Here is a 25,382-nt window from a genome sequence, read left to right on the forward strand (position 1 = left end):
TAAGAGTATATGAGGAGGCATTTGCTAAAGGATCTCTGGGAAAAGATATTAATAAAGGAGTCATTAAGCTTCTTCCAAAAACTGGAGATAAAACACTGGTTAAAAATTGGAGGCTGATTACTTTATTAAACCTTTCACATAAAATATTAGCCAAAGCCCTTGCCAGGAGAATTGCTCCATTGGTTAGTAGATTCATTTCACAAACTCAAATTGGGTTCATACAAGGCAGATACATACTGGAAAATCTCATTACAAGTTGGGAAGCAATGCACTGGGCAAAAGAGAATGGGCAAGAGGTGGCTATGATCTTGTTAGATTTTGAAAAGGCATATGATAGAATAGAATGGTGTTTTATTATTGGTATGCTAAAGGCTTTTGGTTTTCCAAAGTACTGTGATTGGATCAGCATTCTATTTAATGAGGCGTCTACTGTTATAGATGTTAATGGCAATCTTTCAGAACCTATCAGGTTGCAAAGGTCTATTAGACAGGGTTGCCCGATTGCTCCTTTACTATTTGTTATTGTTGCAGATGCTATGTTCTATGTTTTAAGAGCTTCAGTATTAGGACCTCCTGTAAAAGGGATCTCTCTTCCAAATATGGATGAGTTGATCAATGTTTAGTATGCTGATGATACATCTCTATTCTTAGGTCTAACTGAGGAAAATTTTGACAATGCCATTAGGAGGTTGGATTTCTTTTATAAGGCTTCTAGTTCCAAAATAGCTCCATCTAAATCCACAATTTTGGGATGGCAACAGGACTCACCAGATTGGTCAGTAAGCAAGGGCTGGAACTGGGCAGGGCAAAATGAGGTAGTAAGGTATTTGGGGATTCCATTTTCAGTTGAGCCTAATTTGAATAGCATGTGGGAATGGATCTACAGTAAGATTAGTAGAAAACATGTTAAATGGCAAACACATTCACTTTCTATAGCAGGTAAATTCCAGGCGGTGCAAAAGGTTCTGGCAGCTCATCACTTATATTATGCTTCGGCTTGGTTGTTTTTAAGTTCTCAAGTAAATATGATTGACAAGATTCTTAGAGATTTTTTATGGTCAGATGGGAAAGGGAACAGGAAAAGGCATTGTGTCAAATGGGCTTGGTGTTGCCAAGAGAAGAATCAGGGTGGATTGGGATTAAAAGACATTAAAACTCAGGGGTATGCTCTTGCATCTAAGTGGATGGTAAAAGCCTTATGGGGGACTGAGCCATGGAAGATTCTTATTAGGAATAACATTCTCAGGTCTGTCATTAGGAAAGGGAAACTATGGAAAGGTATTCCACTTATGGACATTGTATTTGGTGATTTTAATATGAAGATATTTGGATCCAAGATTTTTCAGGTTTTTTGGAAGGCTTGGATTCAAGTGAGGCAGTATATTCCGATGAGGGGAGCAACAGGAGGTCCCCCACACTATCTGGTCAAAGATAGATCTATTTGGTGGGGGCTTTCTTATAATGGTAAACCTTTGGCTTTAACATAAAGTTGTTCGGCCAAGGCTTGGAACTTAAAGGGGATCTCTTTGATACAAGACATTATGGATGGTGGGCAGCTAAGGGAGTGGGAGGATATCAAATGCAGATTTAACATTCCTAACTCGCAGAAAAGGACATATACCCTTATTAAGAAAGCAATGCTTATTTACAATCCAAAAGAATTGTTAGATGCTAATGGATTCTTAAAGAAGATTAAATGGATTGATGGTAATCTGTTGTCAGAAAGTACTATCAAAAATGTTTATCTCTGTATGAAAAATGACTCCTCTCTCATAGCTAGGGTGTCTCAGTGTTGGGGGCAAATTAACCCTTTTTCTAATTGGTCTTTTTTCTTTGAATATATGTGGAAAAGGAAAGCAAAGCCCAAAAAACTTTGTTTCAAGTGGTTGCTCTTATTTAAAAAGTTAGTTGTTGGGAAAGTCCTTTCATCAATTGGTCTTGCTCCTGTGTGTTGTAATATTTGTAATGTTCATGAGTCTTTTGAGCATTTGTTTTTTGAATGTTTATATGCACGTAAGATATGGTCTATTTTTTTGGGGTCTCCATGTCTGTGGAACTGTATTAATAGTTTTTCCTTATTAGAGATCCTTTCTGGATATGTGGATAGATTTGATTCTAAATTCAATAGTTTTTGGTTTGTTCTGACTATTGAGGTGTTATGGACTCTATGGAAGGACAGGGATAAAGAAATCTTTCAAGCCGAGAGGAGGAAGCTTACTGAGTTTAATTTTAAACTCACCCATTTTAATATTATGTCACGGGTATCATTGGTTCTTCAAATCACAAGATCAGACTTTATGAAGCTAGTCTGTGAAGGGTGCTTAATGATAAAGAAAGATCAAGTTCAAGCTGCAAAATATGTTTCAGGATTCCAATCCTTCTTGGCTCCAACAGAAATGGATGAATTGAACAAATATATTAGTGAATGGCAGTTGCAAGATGTCCCTCAAACTGAGCTTCCTCAAACAGGTTGGGTTTATATGTATAATCAAGAGCAGGATCAGGTTGGTGTTGTTCAAACCGGTTGGGGAGCTGACCAACAATCTGGTGGAGGTTCAGTCCATAATCATCAAGAGCAGGGGCCAGTGCAGCATGATGGTTGGAATATAGTGCCCCGTCAAGATAATAGATAGAGTGAAGTTGATCAAGTAGCATGCAGAGGTGTCCACCCTCAAGGATGGATGGGGTTAATTTCAATAGTGAATTATCAGATTATAAAATTGCTGATACTTGTAATGTAATTAGTAGTTGAAAATGGATTGTTAGTCTAAATATAGCTAGTTAAAAAGAACTGATACCGTCACCCCCCTAATTTTGTAATTGTATATATTCAAGAGGGTGTGAAAAGTCTTTTTTTTTTTTGTTGTTTTTGGGAACTCTGAACTCGTGATGTAAATATTTATTAAACTATCTTAATAGAAAAAAAAAGTTTAAATTGACATACTCACTAATTATAATTATTATTCAAATCTCATATCCTAGGTCATACAAAGGAGGGAGAATGATCCTGAGGACACCCTTTACAAGAAGGTGGAAAAAATTGTTCATCATCAATGGAACAAGATGACCACATCTTTGCACCTCCTTGCATATGCTCTATCCCGGAGGTACTATAGTTCTTATCAAATGCTTGTGCTTATTTTATCCAATGTTTGTGCTATTGATATTTGATAGTGTTAAATTGTCTAGAAAAAAAAGTTTAAATTGACATACTCACTAATTATAATTATTATTCAAATCTCATATCCTAGGTCATACAAAGGAGGGAGAATGATCTTGAGGACACCCTTTACAAGAAGGTGGAAAAAATTGTTCATCATCAATGGAACAAGATGACCACACCTTTGCACCTCCTTGCATATGCTCTATCCCGGAGGTACTGTAGTTCTTATCAAATGCTTGTGCTTATTTTATCCAATGTTTGTGTTATTGATATTTGATAGTGTTAAATTGTCTTTTGTTATCCCCAAGTACTATAGTGCAGATGTACTTCGCCTTCCAGATAGAGTGCCACCATTTAGAGATGCAGAGGTTGCAAATGGGTATAAGAGGGCACTAGCTAGAAATATTCCAAGATCCAGAGATTGGGGCAATTGTGAGGAGTAAATTCGTTGCCTTCATCTCAGGTGAAAATTTCCACCCTATTGCCATATCAAACCAAAACAGGATGGATGCCATCAAATGGTGGTAGCTTCATGGGCAAGCCTTCATGTACCTCCAACCTCTTGCCATAAAGGTCCTATCCCAAGTAAGTTTGTAATATTTATCACCTAAAGTTGATTTATTAAGCTTAAGGTTAACACTCTCAATTCCTTGAATTTATTATTCAATTTATTTATCTTGATTGTTGTATTAATAATTTTTAATTTCTCTTTAGGTTGTCAGCTCTTCTGCAGCTGAGTGGAATTGGAGTACTTACTCCTTTATGCACTCAGTCAAACGCAGCTGGTTGGCTCTAAAAAAAGCAGAAAACCTTGTGTTCATTCACAACAATTTGCGGTTGTTGTCACAGAAGGATCCAATGTACAAGAAGGGGCCTGAAAAGTTTTGGGACATAGCACCCGAGACTCCTAATTTAGATATGACCATCCGGGATCTTGCTAGATCCACTCTGATTGATGTAGATGAGGAGGAGGAGGATTATAAGCTCACAATCCCCTCTACTACTAGCGGTTTGGGTTCCTCTACTAATACAGATGCAGCCCATCAGTACCCCTCGAATGCGGATTTTCTTGAAAATCCATTTGATGATTAAATCAAAAACTTTTGTTTTGATTCTCGACTCTTTTATGAGTAAATCATGTTACAAACTTTATTCTGAATGTTACAAACTTTCACTCTCAGTAATTCAATGTGAATGTGTTGATTTTCTTTATAATCATGAAAATAGATTAATTATCATTGATCAAGTATACTAGATTCATAGATGCATACTAGAATCATAGATTCATACTATGAAATGATTTAGTTTTAGAATTATGTATATTTCTCTTATTTTTTAGTATATATAATGCATATTATATATATATATATATGACAAATCCTCCACGAATCATAATTGGAAAAAAAAATCTCGAATCCACGGATCCAATTCACGTGCCCGAATCAGATTTGTGTCACGAATCGGCAACTAAGATATTAATACAAAGTCGAACAGATCTTCTACACAGTTATAATCATGATATAAGCATGTTACAGAGGACATCTTGATGCAATCTCCAATATTCACCAGATCTTAAATAAAGGACCCAAATCAACACAAAACCAACCTAGCACTAATGTATTGCCACAAAATGACATAAAGATGCATGTTCTAGGTCTATAATGCACTTTTCTTACTTTTTCTAAACCTTGCAAACAGTCTGCTATATGATTCCGAGCATGTAGCATGACTTTAGAAACATTCTTATTTTCATGATTCTTAATGTAATATTGCCAAATACTAATCAAAGGATCCCAAATAGCATGAATTAACTACCAAACAATAATAAGCATAATAGGGCAAGCTTGGAAGGAGGACCCAAATTAATATTAAAAACAATAAGAGTTCTATATAAGAAAAATGTGCTTTTAAGTGCATATGCAGCCTATCCCATTGGGGACGCCTATCCATCCCAAGGACTTCCAAGGCGTCCCTAGCCATCCCCAAGACGTCCAATCATCCCCTCAACTTTAGGCGAAGTGCCCAAGATTTTGGGACATCTATCACTTTTTGAAAAGCGGGGATGTGGGGGGGCATTGCCTAGTTGCTCCCAAGCCTCAGAAATGTCCTCGATATAGGACGGGGGAAATCAAGCTAGGGACGTGTCCCCAACTTTGACTACCCGGGAGCTCATTTTTCAACATTAGATCTTTCATTTCATCTACCTTCTAAAACAGTTGATCATAATCATTAAACTGTTTTTCATTTTCCATGTTTTCAATTCTGCTCTGGTGACCTTTTGTTCATGAGAAAAAATATATATAGAACTTATACATCAAAAGAAACCAACTCCTTGATCAAGCACCTAAATCTACTAAAAATATTCCCTATTAAATCAACTATAAAAAGGCAATCTGGTTGCATTCCTTGTATTGTTGCTCACCCCACTACATATAGAAGTATTGTTTTATCTGTCACAAAAATGGATGCCTCTATTCATAGCATAAAGTCCTCTTTCACAAGCTAATCAGCTATCTAATCATAGTCAAAGACTCCTAGGTGAACACAACAATAATTTACCTTGCCTTATATAGGTGCGCCTCCTCAATGCAATTCAGAACTCACAAAACAGATGTAGATTTCCCTTTATCACACACATTCCAAAAAATATAATAAGAAAATCTCAATCACACCATGAATTTCCTATTATCACACATGTAGAAAATAAAATGAAAATCTCCTATATTAGAATGTGGTATGTACTACTAAATCATAAAAGCAATACTTCTTCACAAATTTGCTCACCTAGGTAAAGAATTCAACCTCAATTCCTAAGCACAAGCATGCACCTCGACATATATTTGAGATTTTGATTGTCATTTGAAATTGAATCCTATCAAGTGCATACCTAAGTATGTGGGAATCCCCCTTCAATTTTTTTACTTGCTTCACCTCATTCCTATTAACACATATGCTAATTAGAACTACTAGCAAAAATTTCTTAAAATAAAATTCCTTACTGTACATTTTCTCACATGTCAAAATATTAAAATAGTTATAAAATCTATGCTTCAATATGCATCCCAAGATAACCAGCCTTTAGTTTTACCCCTTAATCTTCATTAGCAAACACACAACTCTCAATGTTTCTCTTGCACCTTCAACATGCATACCTATCAATCAGATTTCGCTTTTGAAATTGAGTTTCTCTTTGCCAATGTACACCTCAACAAGCATTCATTAGAAAACTAAAAGAACAGCTCATCTTAAAGCATGCCCCTATATGCATTGTCTTAATGATGCAGGAGCATCCAGAGGTATAAGGGCAATCCTGTGTCACCCAAAAAAATGTACTTAGACTTAATTTCTGTTTAATGTGTTTTCATTTTTGGATACCCATTTGGGCCAAATAAAGGTTCCAACTCTCACAATTCCACTATCAGTATGCTAGAAAATCCCACAAAAATAGGAGCATGTAATTGGGCCATCATTCTGGTAAACTAGAAGGTGTGAATTGGCCAGATGAATGTAATTGTGATTTAGAGCATTCCAGAAAAAGAATCAGGTCAAAAGGCCCCACGGTTTGAAAGTTATTGCAGTTTTTCGAGTTTTGGAGACCTCCTAAGAATGCTTCAAAGTCAGGTTAGGAGCATTAAATGACCTCGAAAGGGGCCGAAAAATGGGGGACGAGCGAAGCTTGTCCATAGGGCTATAGAGCGCTTCGAGAGCTTTCCAGAAATGTAAACGGTTCGTCAATCGGAGCTACGGTTTAAAAGTTATGCCTCCCGGAAGTTCGGTTACCGTTTCTAGATTCTTCTAGATTTGCGCCGACTTCTAACGCAACTTCTGGAACCTTCTATTTGGTCGGTGGATGTCTACTAGCACCTTCTAGAATGTATTCCTAGTTCTTAACCCTCCGGGGTCTATTTAAGGAGATTCCTGGCATTGTAAAAGGCAGGTTGGAGTGGAGTTTGAGAGGAGGTACTGAAAGGAGAAATTATCTCCAGATTTATGCTATTGTAAGCCCTAAGGGCATGTCTTGAAGTTTATTTTCTCTGTACTGTTTGTACTAGCTTATTTTCTCAGTTAATACAATTTCCCTTTTCTGTTGTGTCCATTCTGTTTTGGGTTGTGTTCCCATCACTTAATTCTTCTAAATTTAATCACTTGCAGTCGTTAATAGGTGCATAGCTCTTGATAAGAATTTGATTTTCAGAAGTCAAGACCAATCTTTCTCTATTAGGTGTATACTTCAACAAGAATCTTTCCATTTTGCCTCACATGGGTGCACCCTGGTTATTTTCAAAAGTAACCTTGCGTATTTATTTTTTCCCCTATAAACTTCAGATACTCATTTCTCTTTGTCCAAGGCACCATTTAATTTTATCTTTCAAAAAGTTAATGTCATTCCTCCTTATATAAGTGCACACCCATCAATATGTGCTAATCTAAAGATGCAAGAAGCATTGCTATAGTAGTCATCCACAAGTCCTCGTCCTTGCAATCTAGAGTCTAGACCTTAAGGGAAGAGAGGGAATGCCTGACGAGGAATGACCACTAATGTAGTACTAGGTGCTTCTCTAGTAACAAGAGCAAAGGATGATGTTGCCTTGACATGCTCACCCAACACCTCCTCTAAGGCAAGAGTCAACAATCCTATGAAGGTACTTGACAATGTCAGGATCTCTTCCAAAGAGTCAAGCATACACTCCCTAGAGAAGCAGAGTGACTCAACTAGAGGTTGTGAAGCAAGGGCCACATCTTCAAATTTCGCAAGAGGGGCACTGACAAGCCTTAAAGAAGGAATAGCCTCCTCAACAACAAGAACAAATGCAGAGAAAGAGGTCATAGGAATTGATTTCCTACAACAAAACTCAGGAATAGGGCCCTACTTGAACTTATGCTTAGGCACCTAAGATGAGGGCTTTACATCAATCGTACAAGGTTTGAGGACCCCAAGTAATGGACTATGTCTATAGGCCATGAAATAGAGGGATATCTGGAAGTGTGATGATGAGAGGAAGCTCAACAGATGGAGGGATGAACACTTGCACCTACATAGGGCGAGGCTAATCAACAATCCTTGAAGTAATTGGGACCAACACAAAAAATGGAGTGAAGATAGATATAGGAACAACAAAAGTAACAAGAATCGAAACAGGCAAGGATGCAGGAGAAGAGGTGTACATCGAAGGCTCACCCTCAATCTTCAAGGCAGCCTTGCACTCATAGGCCATCACCTACCGAGGATGCTTATAGTCACATGTGAGCTGGTTCTAACTTAGATAGACCACAATGGTGGAAGTCTAAGAGACCCCATAGCATCAATCTTACAAGGGGAACCACTTGTACCACTATCGACAAAAGAGAAGACGCAATCGATAAATCAAGCAATGCCATGAAAGCAAAAACTATAGTCATAGCCATAGGTAACTTCCTTCTTTTTACTTTAAGAGAGGTCTATGTAAGAGAAGGAGCCCTCAAATGTTGAGAAATATGCACTAAAGGAAAAGGATGAGAATGTGGCACAAATGCTTACACTTGTGATATAGAGTACAATGAGTAAAATATACAAGGATAGGATGCTCAAATTCAAGGCAGGGTTTAGACTTTGGCAACATGGGCGCTTTTCATTGTTAGTGCTAGGCATTGTCGTAGGAATAGAAGACACCACTATAGTTTTCTTGGTCCTTGGCAAATGAGGACGCCTAACAAAAAGAATGAGCTTGTCCTTAACTCCTAACAAAGCGGGAGTAGTGTGTTGTATAAAAGCAATCAAAGATGCAAACACCGATATAGAAGGGTCTAACAAACCTCCATGCTTAAGGATCAGTGTATAGACAAAATTATTTTAGCAATAGATAAAGCCTCCATCTACATAAAGCATGACCAATAACAAGAAATTCCTAATCATAAACTAAACACTTTTGCTTAGCTTCATTTGGTTTCTCACTAAAATAATCAACAAGCCTGCCCCTCTTGAATCAATAGAACATGAATATATTTACTCTTGACTTCACAATCAACTTGAAAAACTTTCACAAAGTCTGAAAGTACTAATATCAGCTCTTCCATGATCAAATGCTCCAAGTGTAAGGCCTACACATTCTACTAATTTTCATGATGAACTTCTTGTAGAAACTTACCAAACCATGAAAACTTCTAACCAATATTGCATTTTACAAGACTAACAATTTGACAATTACTCAAACCTTGTCTAAGTCCATTCTCAATCCATCTTGATATATCATTAGTCCTAAGTAAATCAACTCCTCTATGAAAATGCATTCCTTCAAGTTCACCACCAGTTTATTCTTATTCAATTATTACTAGTGTACAATATGTTCCTCTTTTGTCTCATCAAACACCAAAAGGTCATTTGAATGTAATATGCCCCTCTAATAATGAAATCTAATATTATAAGTTAATCAACGTGTAATAACCCTGTTACTGGCTATAGCTTCAAACATATATCTTAAGCACACAACTTCCTAAGCTAATCTGAGGTTTGACATTTTGTCAAACAATTTGCAAGACAGCTCTCCAACAAGATAATAAACGGTTGTGATTTCAAGCTTTGTAGTTGCCAAATGAAACAGATTCGTAATTGTAAATAATCTTCATAAGGAAGAGCCAACTAAATGTCTAATGAAAAACCAGCTCATTGAATTTTAAATTTCAAACAACTTCACTTATTTCTCAAAACATTCAGCACTTATTACATTCACAAATTTTAATGCTTTATCTGAAGCACAAGTATCAACACTGGAATAACAAATTGGAACCTGATTTATGTAATTGAATAACTTGACTTAATGTTATGAATTCCACCTTGAACCAATCAGCAACCTCTCTTCAATCTGATCACAGCCCTTCCACACCCACATTGGCCAATGTTTGTAGTATGCTAGCTGGAGATACACTTGGCAATCTCAGATTTAAGACAGCTCCTCCCAAATATGCAGACGTTGATATCCAGGCTCAGCCGCCCACCTCTAAATCCAAATGCAGGACTGGTGTCATTCACGTGCAAGCTTGAATGTGGTTCGCAGGCCAAAAAGAAATGGTGCCGGCCTAGTTGGAGTGATCACAGGCCACTATCAATGCCCAGCGCTGCCTTAAATGAACAACAGCAATTATTTTTCCAGATCGCAGACCAAAAGTGGGACTTGTGGATTTAATTCCACCAATTCTTTGCACAGTATTACCCCTCCAACATTCCAAATTGCACCCTATATGCCCAGATCAGTATTGCAAACGATTCACGAGCTAGATGTGGCTTCTCAAGGGGTTTCCCACGCACAATGGTGACAGATCGTACAACCAGATTATAGCTTCAGATTTATCAAATAGAATCAGAACTCCTCACAGCAGGTCCAATAAAAACTCCAGCAAATAATCTTTTTTCAAATCACCCCACAGAATGAATCTCTTCACAATCTTCAGGCAATCTCCAGCAAACAAACTCACTTAAAATCAGATAATTACCACAGACAAACTCCTCCTTTAGACACAGTAAAACAGTAAGGAGTGAAGGCAGATTGCTCTACAACAGCAGCAATTTGCAATACAATCTTTAGAACAACTTTCAGCTTCAGTCCCTTATACTTCAGCAAGGGCGCCCAATTCAGAAAACTCAGTAAAAGCCACAAAGGCATCAAAAGCAAATAAAATATCCAAGCATACTGTTCTCAACAAATGGGCTTGTATTTATAACCTCTAGATTCCCTTTTGTTGCCAAAATGTAACTTCACTCAAGAAGCTTCACCACACAACATCAATTATAAGCTTCCATTAGATTCTCTTTCTTGACTTGGCTTAACTAATTAATAAATGACTCTTTCAAATGATAACTCAACCTTCAACTTAAGTAAAATTATAAAGTAGAATTATAATTTTATAATAAGCCATTAATTATTTAATAATAATTTGGCGACTAAAAATATATTGTCCCAAAATAATCATCATTTAAATATGTCGTCTGAAATAGGAGTCATACCTATTATTTCTCCATGTGACCAAATGCAGTTTCAAAAAATAGAAAGGGTACATCTCAATCAACACCAACTTACCACAAATAGTAAATACACAAAACTAAGCCCAAATGAAGTCCAATCTAAGCCAAACGAAGACCAACTTGTAGCTTACTGAATTGTGGAAAAGATAAGACCCTCCCAAGCCAAGCCACTGTTTCAAAAGACCCTCTATCTACAATAATTAGCCTACGAGGATCACAATAATAGGCTAATCTTTGAAACTCTAATGCTAGCAAAAAATGGGGATATTACACTATGCCCCTATTTAACTAAGAAGTTGATTAAAATATATAGAGAGAGAGAGAATGAAATGACTTAAGTAATTCAATATGTGGATTTAGTTGATTAACTAATAACTAAATAAATAATTATTAGTAAATGAATGTTATATATCAAATTAAAGACATTAGATAAATTATAGACTATAACTAAAGGATGTAATTAATAATAATACACTACTATTAGTTTACTAAATAAATCTCGATCAGATACCCCAAGTATCATGACCATTACAGAAGTCATGAAACGCATATTAATAGTTAAGGACGAGAGATCATAAAGCATTTGAAAAAAAATACATTATACAATATTTTAATTCGAGGTGTACAAAGTGATAAGGGAAAACAACAAATCAAGAAGATCATATGAAATTATGCTATTATATTTAAGGGAACGATACCCTGGTAAGACACATTACTACCTTTCACATAAATACATCCTAATCGGTGAGACCAATGTTTGAACATATAAATTGCAGACTCCACACAATGTGCATAATTCCCAACACTTCCCATATGCCATGTAAGAAGACATAAGGGTAGTCATAAGGAATGGAAGGGATAAGATAAATTATATGAACAAATATACTTAAAGGGAAGTAATACCATTTCCAATTCATCCCGTGAGCCACTTTTAGCTGGACAAAGGATGCCCCAAGTGGATAGTATGATCAGTCTACGACTGCTATGAACCGCATTGCCCAAAATGATGTGCATGTGCATTTGCAAATTGTGTGGAGTAAGGAAGGCATGACCCCACCACATAATATTATATATATAACATGAGTAGATGCCCTTGAGTTAGGGCATGCTAAAAGATTTATGATCAAAAACATGTATATTTATAAATGAATAAACGTTTAACTAGATTGTAAAGAATAAATACTTAAGTATCTCCTAATATTATTCACAATATCAATCAAGGGATTACTTTAAGATTAACTTATTATTGGGCTACTATTGGAATTTGAGATTTTCACAATGATTATATATTTGAATTTTTCTAACAATATAATTATAATTAAAATAATAATATCTTTGACATTGCTTGTGAACAAAAGGATTTAATGTTACCGAGGAGGGGCATGTATAAATCCAATCTAGTGGATCTTATCCCAATAGAGGGTAGGGGTCAACATCCCGTTAGTGAAGCGGGCTTGGAATTGATAACTTTGAGGAAGTCCATAGATGGTGTCTAGCCAACTTGGGTAACAATTGTATCGTTCGATTGTAAATCTAAATAGTAAACATCTTTTGATAACCAAAATAAATATCATAATGGACCCAAGATGAGACATTACATCATATAAATAATAACAAACAGGCCCAAGAATGGTTTTAAAACCTAGTCATCAAACTTATATAAGGGCTTAGCACATCAATCAACCTAAATAGAACAACCAACCACTCATGCAATCTATCCTTAATTTCAAAGTTAATTCCATTCATCTACTTCACAGATGTTGATTTGATGATTATCACTCTTGGAAATCATTTTTTTACAAGTAATGTGCTCCACTAAAATGATCTAATCAAGTCAGTAATGCACGACAATGGAAAACTACATTTGATAATGATTTTATCAATAGAATGAGAGTACTCATCCCCCATTCTCCTCCCTTTTTACACAAAAATACTCTAAGTTCAATGTAACAACAACTACTGATACTCTTCTTAACCATAGTTCTTTGCCTTCTTTAGCAAGCTTAACATAGAGTTCTCTCGGCCCTTAGTAGAGACCTCATTGCTTCACTACCTTGAGCAATATGCATTGTTTTCATAGTGGATCCTTATTCTTTCAAAAATTCTACATATTCAAGTGCCTTGTGGCCTACTTCTCCACATATATAATAGGTTCCATTGAATGTCTTTCCTTGAAACCCTCTACCTTTTCCTTCCTTCTACGTAAAAATCTACTCTTCTTTGGAACATAGTGAACTAGAACTAGATGTTGAGACCTCCCCTGCACATAACCTTATTTACTATTTTTTCTTGCCTTTCGACCCTTGCCTTGCCTTGTACTCCTAGTTTCCTTCTAGAAATTTTTTCTTCTACCCTTAGCACAATTTGGTACGCATCCTTAATGGAACGCATCAACAACAAAAACATATCATCTTGAATTGTTGTTGTATGCAAACTATTCACACACCGAGACAACTTCTCTTCATCATCTTCAACATGATCTACACAAAAGTTAGGGCAATATAAATCCTCATAATTTTACCTCACAAATAGTTATTTCTATTTCAAGTGCTAGAACTCCTTGAACAACTCCAAATTATAGTTGATAGGAAAAACACTTACCTTTCAACTTCACAATCATCCAATACAATTTAGAGACTTCCAACTTTTATTAACCTAGCCTTTCTACACACAATCCCACCATAAGGCACAATGTCCCTTGAAACTTCAAATTAATGGTTACATCCTTCACACTCTTAAGGTCTTTACTAACTCAAACTCAAAATACTTCTCTAGATTGTTAAGAGAATATACTAGATCTTAAAGATTTAAACTTTCTAAGTAACAAGTGTGACTAGATCATGGCTTACCTCATAACCACCAATCCATAGCAAAATTATCCTCTAAATTAGTTCATTAGTAAAACTTGAACATCCTAGCCCATGATTCTTGACCTAGTGGTCTCTCATCATAAATAACATCTCTAGACACAACCAATCCTCAACTTTACACGATCTCAAGGGTTTTGGATTGCTTGTATATCTCCCATCATGTCAACCAACTCACTTTCATCATGCTATTCTCGTTGATTTCTGCCAGTTTTCCTATGGATCACCTCTTCGAGGCCCCTTACCCTAGCCAGCCCTACCTCTCACCTCTTCAAGGCCACTGTCAACATCCTCATCCCTCCGCTTGAGGCCACTGCCCGACATCCTCGTTTAGGTTCATGGCCTTTAACCCACTCAATGGCATCCTCAAATGCTAAGCACAAATAGAACAACTAAACACGATAGCCTGAGTCCTCAAAAGAATCCCAATATTTCGCAACTTTTTAAAAATCCTCTATCTAAACCATTTTTCCCCAGAACAGCATCATTTAATCACCTCCTATTTTCAATGAAGTCTAACAGTTCTTAAAGGTTTAAATCATGAAAAAAATCAACTCAAAAATACCTTTATTTTCCAACCTATTGTGCTGCCCTAACTCTGCAAAAAATTATAGTTTATTGTATTTTTTGGTTCATTTCAAGTATAGAACTAAGCACTAGTTGCTAGGACATGCTTGACCATTAAAATATTTGCCAAATTTCACTATGTCACTAAAAAAAATCATAGGTAGGTGACCTTATATGGATGCATATTTGTAATAGATTTTAGGGACATTAAAATAAAGACAAGTACTTTTGTATGATTTTGCATTTAATGTTAAGGATGTCAAAATGGTATAGTTAAAAGTGAAATGATAATCAATTGATATTCAATATTAAAAAGGGGAAAAGAATAATCTTTAAATAAGCAATTACAAATAGATCTTTCCATGACAAAAACAATTGAGAACTAAAACAATAGTGTTACCATACTAGCTAGACAACATCGTTGTAGGGATGCAATGAATGTCATCATAATGTTAATTGGGAAAGCAACTCCTAGGTGGGTTATCAATGACACCATCACCAAAAGCCACAATATATTGTTTGGTGTGGCTAATGTTACGATTCAACACGCTCTCAAGGGGGAACAACTCAGTGAATTGGCTACTATTGAGCACTTCATCGCCTCCATCCAAACATGGTCTTCCTTGCATGATACTCCAGAAGAAGATTGGGTCACCATACTACAAGATCAACTTGCATTTGTTGATTAATATTCTGTTCCTTGTCAATTTAATGATGGGTTGCCACACTACACTAAAGTAATTATTATGCATGGGAAATGCCTTCATTGGGAAAGATTTCTTGTTAGCACATTATTTGGAATCACAAAAATACTCTGGTCTCTATTTCATTTCTACTTTCTTGTGGGCCTCTGGGCTTTCCTATTTTTGGAGTGTCATGGAGGGAGACCTCATTCAAACTGAATATGGTCAATGTGAAGATTCCAAAAATGACCCTATTCTATGGCAGATTTTCGCTGAGGGTATTGTGGCCACTGATGTCGAAAGTATGGAGGGTTTTAATCTAGATTTATCAAAGAAGTTTGCTTAAACTTGAGATAAAGGGGCTATAACCATTGGTGGGCTTCTCTTCATGGTTTCTATGGAGTTCATTGCTGCTGCTGCTAGCCTTGTTGCAAAAGGGACAACTCTCCAAAGGAATTCTGAAGGGCATTATAAGAATGACTTCAAAAGGTTCCTGCATCTTGGGGAGATCTCTTGGCTGCAAAAAGGTTTCAAGGGAGAAGATCTACAAGTGGAGTGGAAAGATGTTGTGTTGTTGCCCATCAAGCTTATCACCCTGTAAGGTATGTTTAAGCAGTTTCACTTCCATTTGTTCCCTATGCCAAATCGTTTCCATCATAGGGTTAAATAAAGTTTTTCTTTCTAGATTTTTTTCCCCTTTTCTCAGTCAATTGATAATTCCAAGGTTAATAGGAGACTTCCTCTACATCAAGGTCCATAGTCACCTAGAGATAAGGAGAATTGGAGGTCTCTGACAATAGTATCAGTGCCAGTACCAGTACGACAATTTTCCAAAAACAAGAGATAGGGGTGCTTGGTGATGCCAGTTTTTTAATATAATTTAATAATTTCCAAGAAATATCATAACATAGAGCTCTGAAATCAGAAAACAAGTTCAATAGAAAGTTTCAAGTATGAACATTAAATATTTGAAACCATTAAATCAAAACATGATATATCATATAGTCTGTTGTCGAATAGTAATATCATTTACTTATTTAATATTGTTCCATATAGAGTCAAATAGTCTAAAGGAAATGTTGTTAGGTCTAAAGCAATGGTCAAAGACTCAAAAATGAAATATTTTATTTTTAATGTGCTTTTTCCTCCGGAAATGTGCAGGAGACTTCGAATCTCATGGCAAGAGAACACTTTGTGTCAAACTCTTCTCTCAATTTTTAAGACTCTAGAGTCGTGAAAGGTCCCAAAGATGTGTCTCCGTTTCCAATACGCATTTTGAAGGGGGGAGATGTGTCTCCCGGAGACTATGTCAAGGCCTTATTCTTAGATTATATAACTTTCACCTTACCCTCTCCCCTGATTTAGGCCCTAACCCCTCTTCCTCTATTAATCCCAAATTGTTTGTTGAGCTCTCCAATCTGAAAGATACAAGAGGTGACTCATCCTTTAGGCTTCATACTCCACTCACAAGTTCTTCAACAAGGGTTAACCCTAAAAGAAGGGCCAAAATGAAAAATACTACAAAGGGAAATAATGTGTTTCCTAAAGAGGTTCTTGAGGTCTCTATGGATTCTTCAACCTCTTGGTCTACTAAGTTTGAATGGACCCTAGATAATACCCCTCAAAAGCATAAAGTCTAATTCCTAAGCCTTCACCCCCTTCTCAGGCTCCTCGCCCCAAGTCCCCTATCCACTCTCCTAAAGTTAAAATGCCTAACTATGCTATAATCATTTAAAAGGTTGACAACCTGTGTGTGCTCTATTATCAGCAAAATGAAATTATCAATCTTTTGCTGGCAAACGTACACACAGCTAAAAAGAAGATCAATAGATTAGAAGCATTGGATAAAGCTGATGCTAGGGCAGGGGACTAATCCAAAGATGTCCAGGATCAGAGAGTTTGGGAAGTTGTCGATGATCTTTCCACTAGACTTGACAATTCAGCTAGTTTTGAGGAACACGTTAGAGAACTCCACAAATTGGTGCCCTCTAAAGAAGAAACAAGGGAGATTTTGTATGCCATTGCCAATCAAGAGGAAGCTGAAAAAAATTGTGGATTTTAGCAAGGATGATGGATAAGACTTTGGGCTCTTTTTCAAATTCTGTAGTACGAACTCGGGCACAAGCATGCCAAAACAAAGAAGAAAGAGCCCATGGCTCCAATGGTGATGGAGAGTCCTCCTATGTCAGCCTTAATGCAGGGTAATCAGAGAAAGGGTACTTTCTTGAACCTTCTAAAGGAATTGAATCAATATTAAAAGGAAAATAAGATCCCTTCCCTATAGTTTGTCTTGGCGGATTTTTTGTTGTTTTTGGTGCTTGCTAGTATATTTTGGTTTCTGTTGGTTCTTTGGGCAGATTAGGTTGTGAATCTTTAGCTTGGTGGATTCACTTTTTGTGAGTCCACTTTTCTTCCCTGATTAGGCTTGATGTAAGAGTTTGGGCCCCTCCTGATTCATCTAACCAGAACTAACTAAACAACATAAATAACAAATAGTTATTAAAAACTGACTAACTTAAAAGAAAGTTACTGACATGACCATTAAACTAAATATAACAATATCACTTCAATAAAGTGATGGGCTTTTTTCTTCCTCAGTATTCCACACTACTGTTATTTGCCTTAGACTCGTAATAATGCTTTCCATGTATATAAATCCAGAAACACAATTTAGTGGGATATAGTAGACAATATCATAAATACTAAGTAAGGCTTCCATTTGATTTTTTATTATATCTGAAACTAGACAAAGTACATGCCAAAATTAATTATAGAAAGACTAAACTGAAATGAAACTCTATTGACTTGACTAAAGAGGTTTGTTTTCTTGGAGTTCTTGTGATTGTTACTTTCAAAAGAATTCTAACATTTCAATTGTCAACAATGATACCAAGATGGCCATCCAGATTATCAAAGTTAGGTTGGGACAAATTTCCTTTCAAATGCTAACAAATTGTGATAATTTGGAGCTTCAACTAGAAATTGGCCATCAAATTTGAATCACAAAAAAGGCATAGTGGTGAAAATTGCAAAATCAAGTGGGAAGTCAAAGAGTATACATAACAGTCAATAGACATTATCAAACTGGAAGTAGAATCATTTCTATCACAAAGATAAAAATTAGCTTGTGGTGATGGAGAAAATGAACTGTAGCCATATTTTATATCAAAATGAGGTATTAATTTGTTTATATTTAAGTTTTACATATATTATAAAAGCTTAATGCTTTATTATTTGGTCAAATATATTGTGTAAATGCATGCTCTGCAATTATCAGGGAACCAAACTCCATTTAGGTTCAACACACACATGGAGGTCCAGAAAGCCTGCAAGGAGTACAATAGCAATTCTAGACCTGCAAGGAGTACAATAGTAATACATGATTACTTTAAACATATAGTGAAACTATTATGCATGTTATTATAGGTATTAGGCACTTTAACACATGCCTTGGTAGAAGTCATGTGCTCGTCTTGTGCGCTTATTTATCTTAATTGCTCCCGAAGCATGTCTAATATATTTTCTCTTTAAAAATCTCGATATGTTTCTGCAGCAACTATCCCATCGAAAGGGAATGTTTCTCATGCTTTAACTTTCCATTGCAGCTTGTACCTATAATCTTGCAAATTCTCAACTCAAAGTCTGTTGATATTTTTTACTCTATCATCCACTTATATGCAATAACAAGGAAACTCTACTTGATAAATAGTACCTAAAATGTGGCTCAAATAGTTGTTCTCTTCTTTTGTACTGGCATATCTTTATAATCTAATAAAAAACTACCAACACTCCCTTTACTGTTAAATTACATATCTACTAAAATGGTTATCAATGAGAACATTACAGTATCATTTATGGTCTTTTGAGATATAAAATACTGTTTTAAAAGCATTTTCTATTATTTTTTAGATGTAAGATACTGTTTTAGAAGCATTTTCAATTACTGATCTATTCTGAGCTATTTGATTCAAAAACCTATTTAGTTGAACTTTGCAATTGCTCCCTTTTTCATATGATTTCCCTTTCAGTCTCAACAGAGTTACCTTTCACTTTGTTCTAAAACTTGCAAGTTCTATTAAATCAGAAACATGAAGTGGTTGATTCTGTTTTATGGTTTATGTCTGCTCAGCAAAGTAAAACTGTATTTGTAATGACTTTCTTCAGCCTGAAGATTTTGAGATTATGGACGCCAACTTGGAAAGTCGTGAGGTTAAATAACTTAGGAAAGGGAGCCCACAAACCCAACAGAAGTGTGATGAGGTTGTGATGTAAACAAAAGTTCATAAGAGAAGCTTATGCTCAGAATCTTAAGAATGTCATCCAATCTTATCCTACATCCTACTAAAAGTGGCCAACCATCATCTAATGAGGTTCATCAGAATACAAGTGGTTAAATTGTGGTGTAACAAGCATGTTTAGAACAGAATGTAACCTAAGCTTGGCCCAATTAGCCAAGTGACAAGATTGTGATGAGACGGTCTGGGTCTATTCAGGTGTAGCTCAGATTGAAAATCTTAAAATTGTCATTGGAGCTTATTCTGTATCACAATAAATATGACCAACCACCTAGTAAGATACAGCACACTATATATGACTGATGTTACCAAGTGATCAGGATGTGGTGTAGCAAACATGTTTAAAACAGGAGGTGAATTAAGCTTAGCCCGAGCGTTGAGGCTGTAGTGAGACAAAAATGGGTTTAATCATGTGTAAATCAGGTTGAGAATCTTAAGAGTGTCATCCAAGCTTGTCCCTTATCACACTAAAAGTGAGCATCCACCATGTAGTGAGGTTCACCACACTAAATATGACCAATGTTACCAAGTGATCAGGATGTGGTGTAACAAACATGTTCAAAATAGGTGGTGAATTTCATCCGATCTTTTCCCTTCTGACAATAAAAGTCTGGAACCAAAATGTGCTGAGGTTCACCATACTAAACAATACAAACATTGCCAAGTGATCAGGAACATGTTTAAAATTGAAGGCGAATTAGGCTTGTCCCGAATAGAAATGAAGGTGGACAACACTCCCCAAGTAATGAATTTCCATGCAATACTAAATAAAGATTTCACACACACTAACAAGTGACGAGTTTGTGGTGGTGTACAAAAATCTTGTACATTCACGTGTGAAGAAGATATGTAATTTTAACAATTGAGACCCAAGCTTATATCAAATCCTAACGAAGGAAAAGCATAACCTTTCCCACAATTTACCCCAAAAATTTAAAATACTCACGGTGCAATGGTCTGTAGAGGTGTAGAAACAGGGGGACATGAAGCCCTTTTGAAGCAAGATATTAAAGTTGCAACAATAAATGTGTTATGAAGAAATAGTGTGAGAAAAAAGTCTCATCCCTAACCTTGTGGCCACTGACCAATTATGCTTTCCTTCACTGTAGAAATGGTACTGGTTGAATCATATTTGTGAGGTCCAATATCTGTGCCATCATGAAGACGGAACTTGAGTTCCAGTAAGTCCATATCTGCCATTGCAACTCTCCCTACCATAAATCTGCGTCAACATTCAAAATCCATAAATTGTCATGCACATTTTGTAGAACTGTAATCCTTCTCAGGGTCATACAGATTAACAAAAGAAGAAACAAGATGAAAGCTAGAGGTGCTGGTCTGCTATGTGCTCTGTAGGCCCACTGATCTTGTAAATATCACAAATGCAATGACAGAAAAGTCATACAAGAAATGATTACTCATATAAATAGGTCATCCAAAAGGACTCAAATACCTAGATATTTTAGGGATTCAATTTGTTTATAAGCATTGAATTGTAGCGGACAATGTCTATTTCAAGCAAAAGAAATACGTGCTTTCTAGGCTAATGATGAGAGAGAGAACAGAACTTACTATGTAGGCATATATTTTGATGAATTCAATTACTTTATGAACATTTTATGCTCCTGTGAGAATTTGTTAAAGCGGCAAAAAAAATTTTAAAAATTATAACCTTTTGAAAATATTCTGTCCAACTATTCAATGCTTCAAGTTTCCCCAACCTAATACAGTAGGAAAAAGAATACTCGATACTATACAGAACTAAAAATCCCACAAAAATCAATGTATCCCTAATCACGCTTCCCTAATAATGACTATGTTCATTCAAAATATCATATGAAAACTTCAACACAGGTTGTGCAAAATAATTTTGTAGATTCTGTCGGCTAATCTTTTCTTCCTATATTAAAACGAGAGAAATGATAAAAACAATCCCATAAAATATTGATAAATTTATCGAATTTAAAATACCGATGATGTGTCAGATAGCTCACTGCAGAAGCATGTAGAGAAAAACATTAAGACTTTTTAAGACCTGTATATTTGGACCAATCTCGTAATGTTTAGCATGCATATGGTAAAACATGGCAAGTTCTTTACTGATCAATTCATAACTGAATATTTAACTTATTTATTCTAATTTAAAGGTAATTTAGCCCACTGCGGCAGAGAAAATAGCCCTATACAAGCACCCTAGTCGAGCCCCGAATAACAAACATGAAATTAATATTCCACTAAATAAACATAAATTTAAAATAAAAAGACAAAAATACTGAAACAAAAGTAATACCTGACTCGAGTAAAATTTCGATTCGAACATCCGAGCCTGCCTCGCAACCTCAAACCAAAAGGGCTCTCCAATATGACAAATTATGAAACCCTATGTACGGTCCTGCAATTGTAGACTACATTAGTGCAATTAAAGTGCACTGCAATTTAAATCAGAATAACAAATAGTAGTGCGAAAATCAAATGCTATACTAACGTGCATTCAATTGTGAGTATATCTCGTATTTTCTCAAAGCAGTGTATGTATGTGATCAATTCAAATTTTGAAATAGAAAGTGACGAAATTTTTTTATTGCTAATCCGGCAAACGACATTCTCTGAAGTTTGTGAATGAATCTCTTCAATTCAACCAAAAACATTGCAAATTATTTGAAAATGGAACGTTTTTGGCCTTTCCTGTTTTGTTTTTGTTTCTTTTTCTAATGCGTCCAGATTACCTCCATCAACTCCATCGGAGCTCCAGCTTTCTCTTCGAAATTACCCGAGTGCGGTGTGTGCGAGGAAAAATTTTGGCCGATGTAAAGTTCAAATGAGAAATTTGAAGGAAATCTATGCGTAAAAGCTGACAAATTAAAAATCTGTATACAGCTTTAGGGATTGAAAGATCAGCGAGCGTGGAAAAAACAAATATTTCCAGAGGGCTGTGTACGTTTTACGCGCTTTGTTGGGCAAATCAGTTGATCGGCTTCTTCTTATGCTTGCCACGTGGACTCTTCAGAACTCCTGGATGGTCACCTATTCCTCTCCCTTTCCTATTCACTACCTAATTTAGTTAACTTGAAGGGGAGAGGAATTGTTTTTAAACTTATTTTACACGCCTACCAAGTGGTATTTAACTATTGTGTTTTGGTATGGAGAATTATACACTATAAAAGCATATGGCATGATTTATACAATTATAATGTGATTCATATATTAATACGTTGTCATATTTGGGTTAGATATTCTTTCTTCTTCTTTTTCTCTTTTCTTCCAAGGGAATTGATCTGGTCGAGTGTGTGAATAATTCATTAGAATATTAGATTGATTTGGTCAAGTGTGTGAATAATTCTTTAGAATATTAGATGGAAGATTGTGGGGTGTATGTTTGGTTAGGTTTATTTAAAAATTATTTAAATTTTTATTTTAGTTTGAAAGATTTTTAAATTTGTTTTAAAATAATAATTTTATTTAAAAGTTAAGGATTGATAATATCTAGTGAGTACAACTTGTCTATATAATAAACTCCTTTATATAAGAATGGAAATCTTAAGCATATCTATTGCTAAATTCATTTATAGATAATAGAATTTATTTAATGAATATTTTGAAGTTGAAAATATTTGCTTTACATACTTTTGAGGATTTAATCACCATTTGATTCTTTACAATATCTATTTAATTAAATTACTAAAGATCTTTTTGAAAATAAAACTACTATATAAATAGAGTAACAACTAAATTCATTTATAGACAATAGAATTTATTTAATGAATATATATATAAATAGAGTAACAACTAAATTCATTTATAGACAATAGAATTTATTTAATGAATATATTGAAGTTGAAAATATTTACTTTATAGACTTTTGAGGATTTAATCACTATTTGATTCTTTACAATATCTATTTAATTAAATTACTAAAGATATTTTTGAAAATAAAACTAATGTATAAATAGATTAACAACTTCATTATTAGTAATATAGAGAGAAATTATGTGCTAGTTTTTATTTCCTTAACTTATTTTACTATGGTTGTTTTATTATAAATGTAGTGTCAAATGTCAAGTATAAAAATTATATTTTTTTAAAAAAAATATTATATAGATTATGAGATATAAATTATATAATATATTCAAAGATGCTTTTTGTAACTTTTTAGTGAAAATGATATAATTGGATAGGTGGGATAAATATTTTGGTTTCATTAGAAATATATTTTGTACTTAAAATCATAGAACCTATCATTTAATGCAATTATTCGGACTAAGATAAAAAGAAAGATGTCTCAAAAATGGAGACAAACATCAAAAGTAGGGGAGAAGTCTCGGTCAACTCATAGGATTAAATTATCTTCTTATTTAAGTTAGATTAATCCTTGAGACTTAGCATAAGAGAATTAAAGAGGAATTAAGATATGAGAATGAGGTTTTGATTGACATGTCATGATTGTGTGTTAATGAAAAATGCAAACAAGTGCACAAGTGCACCCATGGTTGTAGTAAGTTTCACAAACCAAAGTTGAATTCCCTTACATTTTAGATACTCTCACACATCATGAAGTTGCTAATGTAGTGGAACTCCAACCTTGTCATTACTAGGAGGTAATAAAGCCTCGGATCTTGGAATACAAGGGAAATGAGTAGTAAGTATACTTGATGTTAAATACTATTTGATGTGTCTGTAAACATATGTTGCATTAAATGAAATACTATGCTATTAGATAGTGTCGTTACTTACTATTTGGATTGTATATTCATGATGATACCTTGATGTTATTTGGTTTACTTTGCATTCAAGGCCATGGGTGTTAATCCAATTATCATGCCATATATGTTGTTGATATTTTAGTTGACTATTATTGGCATGTGCTCAGAATAGTCATATAATGGTTTATTTAAATGATTTTTTTTAAATTATTTAAATGCAATGGTAATGTAATTGTGGTGCCTCATTGCACCACAACTATGCATTTTTCCCTTAATGTTGATACAAAGAAAGACGAAGTCATAGTCATTGGCTTGCAAGATCTACAAGATGTCCTACTCTTCTTCATTATTATTAATTGAGGCATCTTGTTGATGTTATATGTGCTTCGTCTATCTATATGATGTGTATGGTTGCACTTGAACTTCGCATGTTTCACTAAACAAGTATCAAGCACATTCATCCTGAGTTGTAGGAATTGAGGTATGTTTGTGTCCCCAATAGTGGCACAAGAGATAGTATTTTTGGCATTTTATTCTAGGCCAATATTGTCCATGTATTGATAGTGTATTCCATATTTGTTGTATTATATCTCTCTAGTACACATTTGGTGAATCCAAATTCATATTGCATATTATAAAAACTAGTTGTATTTTTGTGCATTAGAGCTCTCATAGTTGTCGCGGGAGAATATTTAATTAATAATATTATTATTTAATGTTTAAAAAGTTATCTTCTTTTTTTTGACAATATATGTCATGGAGATATTCCATTTAACAGGAATTGGATAAATTGATCAGTGGTGAGTTTAGGTGAGTTTCAACTTATTTTATTTAAATGGTTTTATTTTGACCTTTTTAGTTTTGAGTGAAAACTAACTTAATGATGAGAAACTAGAACTATTATTTCTCACTTTTGCATCTTGGAGAGCAAAAATTGTTCAAGCTCTCTTGTGAGCAAATTGAAGATTTGCTTGTTGGGTGCAATATGTGTGTAGGATTTTAGCATGGAGCAACTTGTTGGAATTGTGGAAATATTGCTATAATATGCTAGGATTTTTTGTCTACTCTTGTGTCGTATTGGTTTTTCCCTCTTCATTTTTTGTTTCCACCA

The 25,382-nt window shown here is 35.1% G+C and overlaps 1 protein-coding gene across 3 annotated transcripts in view; it reads right to left on the bottom strand.

Moving 5' to 3' along the window:
- Nucleotides 1-22,723, bottom strand: part of LOC149540540 (membrane-anchored ubiquitin-fold protein 3-like) — a 63,317-nt gene extending 40,594 nt beyond the window's left edge. The window contains exons 1-3 of one of the 3 annotated variants that reach the window (XM_089801633.1): nt 22,298-22,723; nt 21,862-21,963; nt 20,642-20,793 (exon numbers count right to left, since the gene is read on the bottom strand). In XM_089801633.1, the coding sequence (XP_089657759.1) occupies nt 20,642-20,789 (148 nt within the window). In that variant the 5' untranslated portion in view covers nt 20,790-20,793; nt 21,862-21,963; nt 22,298-22,723. The other 2 variants (XM_089801632.1, XM_089801631.1) reach the window with 2 other exon arrangements.
- Nucleotides 22,724-25,382: the final 2,659 nt, after the last annotated feature.

This window comes from Cupressus sempervirens, chromosome 9, assembly GCF_028749045.1.
Source record: "Cupressus sempervirens isolate cs-2001-9-10 chromosome 9, ASM2874904v1, whole genome shotgun sequence".
In the NCBI taxonomy this organism is placed as follows: domain Eukaryota; kingdom Viridiplantae; phylum Streptophyta; class Pinopsida; order Cupressales; family Cupressaceae; genus Cupressus; species Cupressus sempervirens.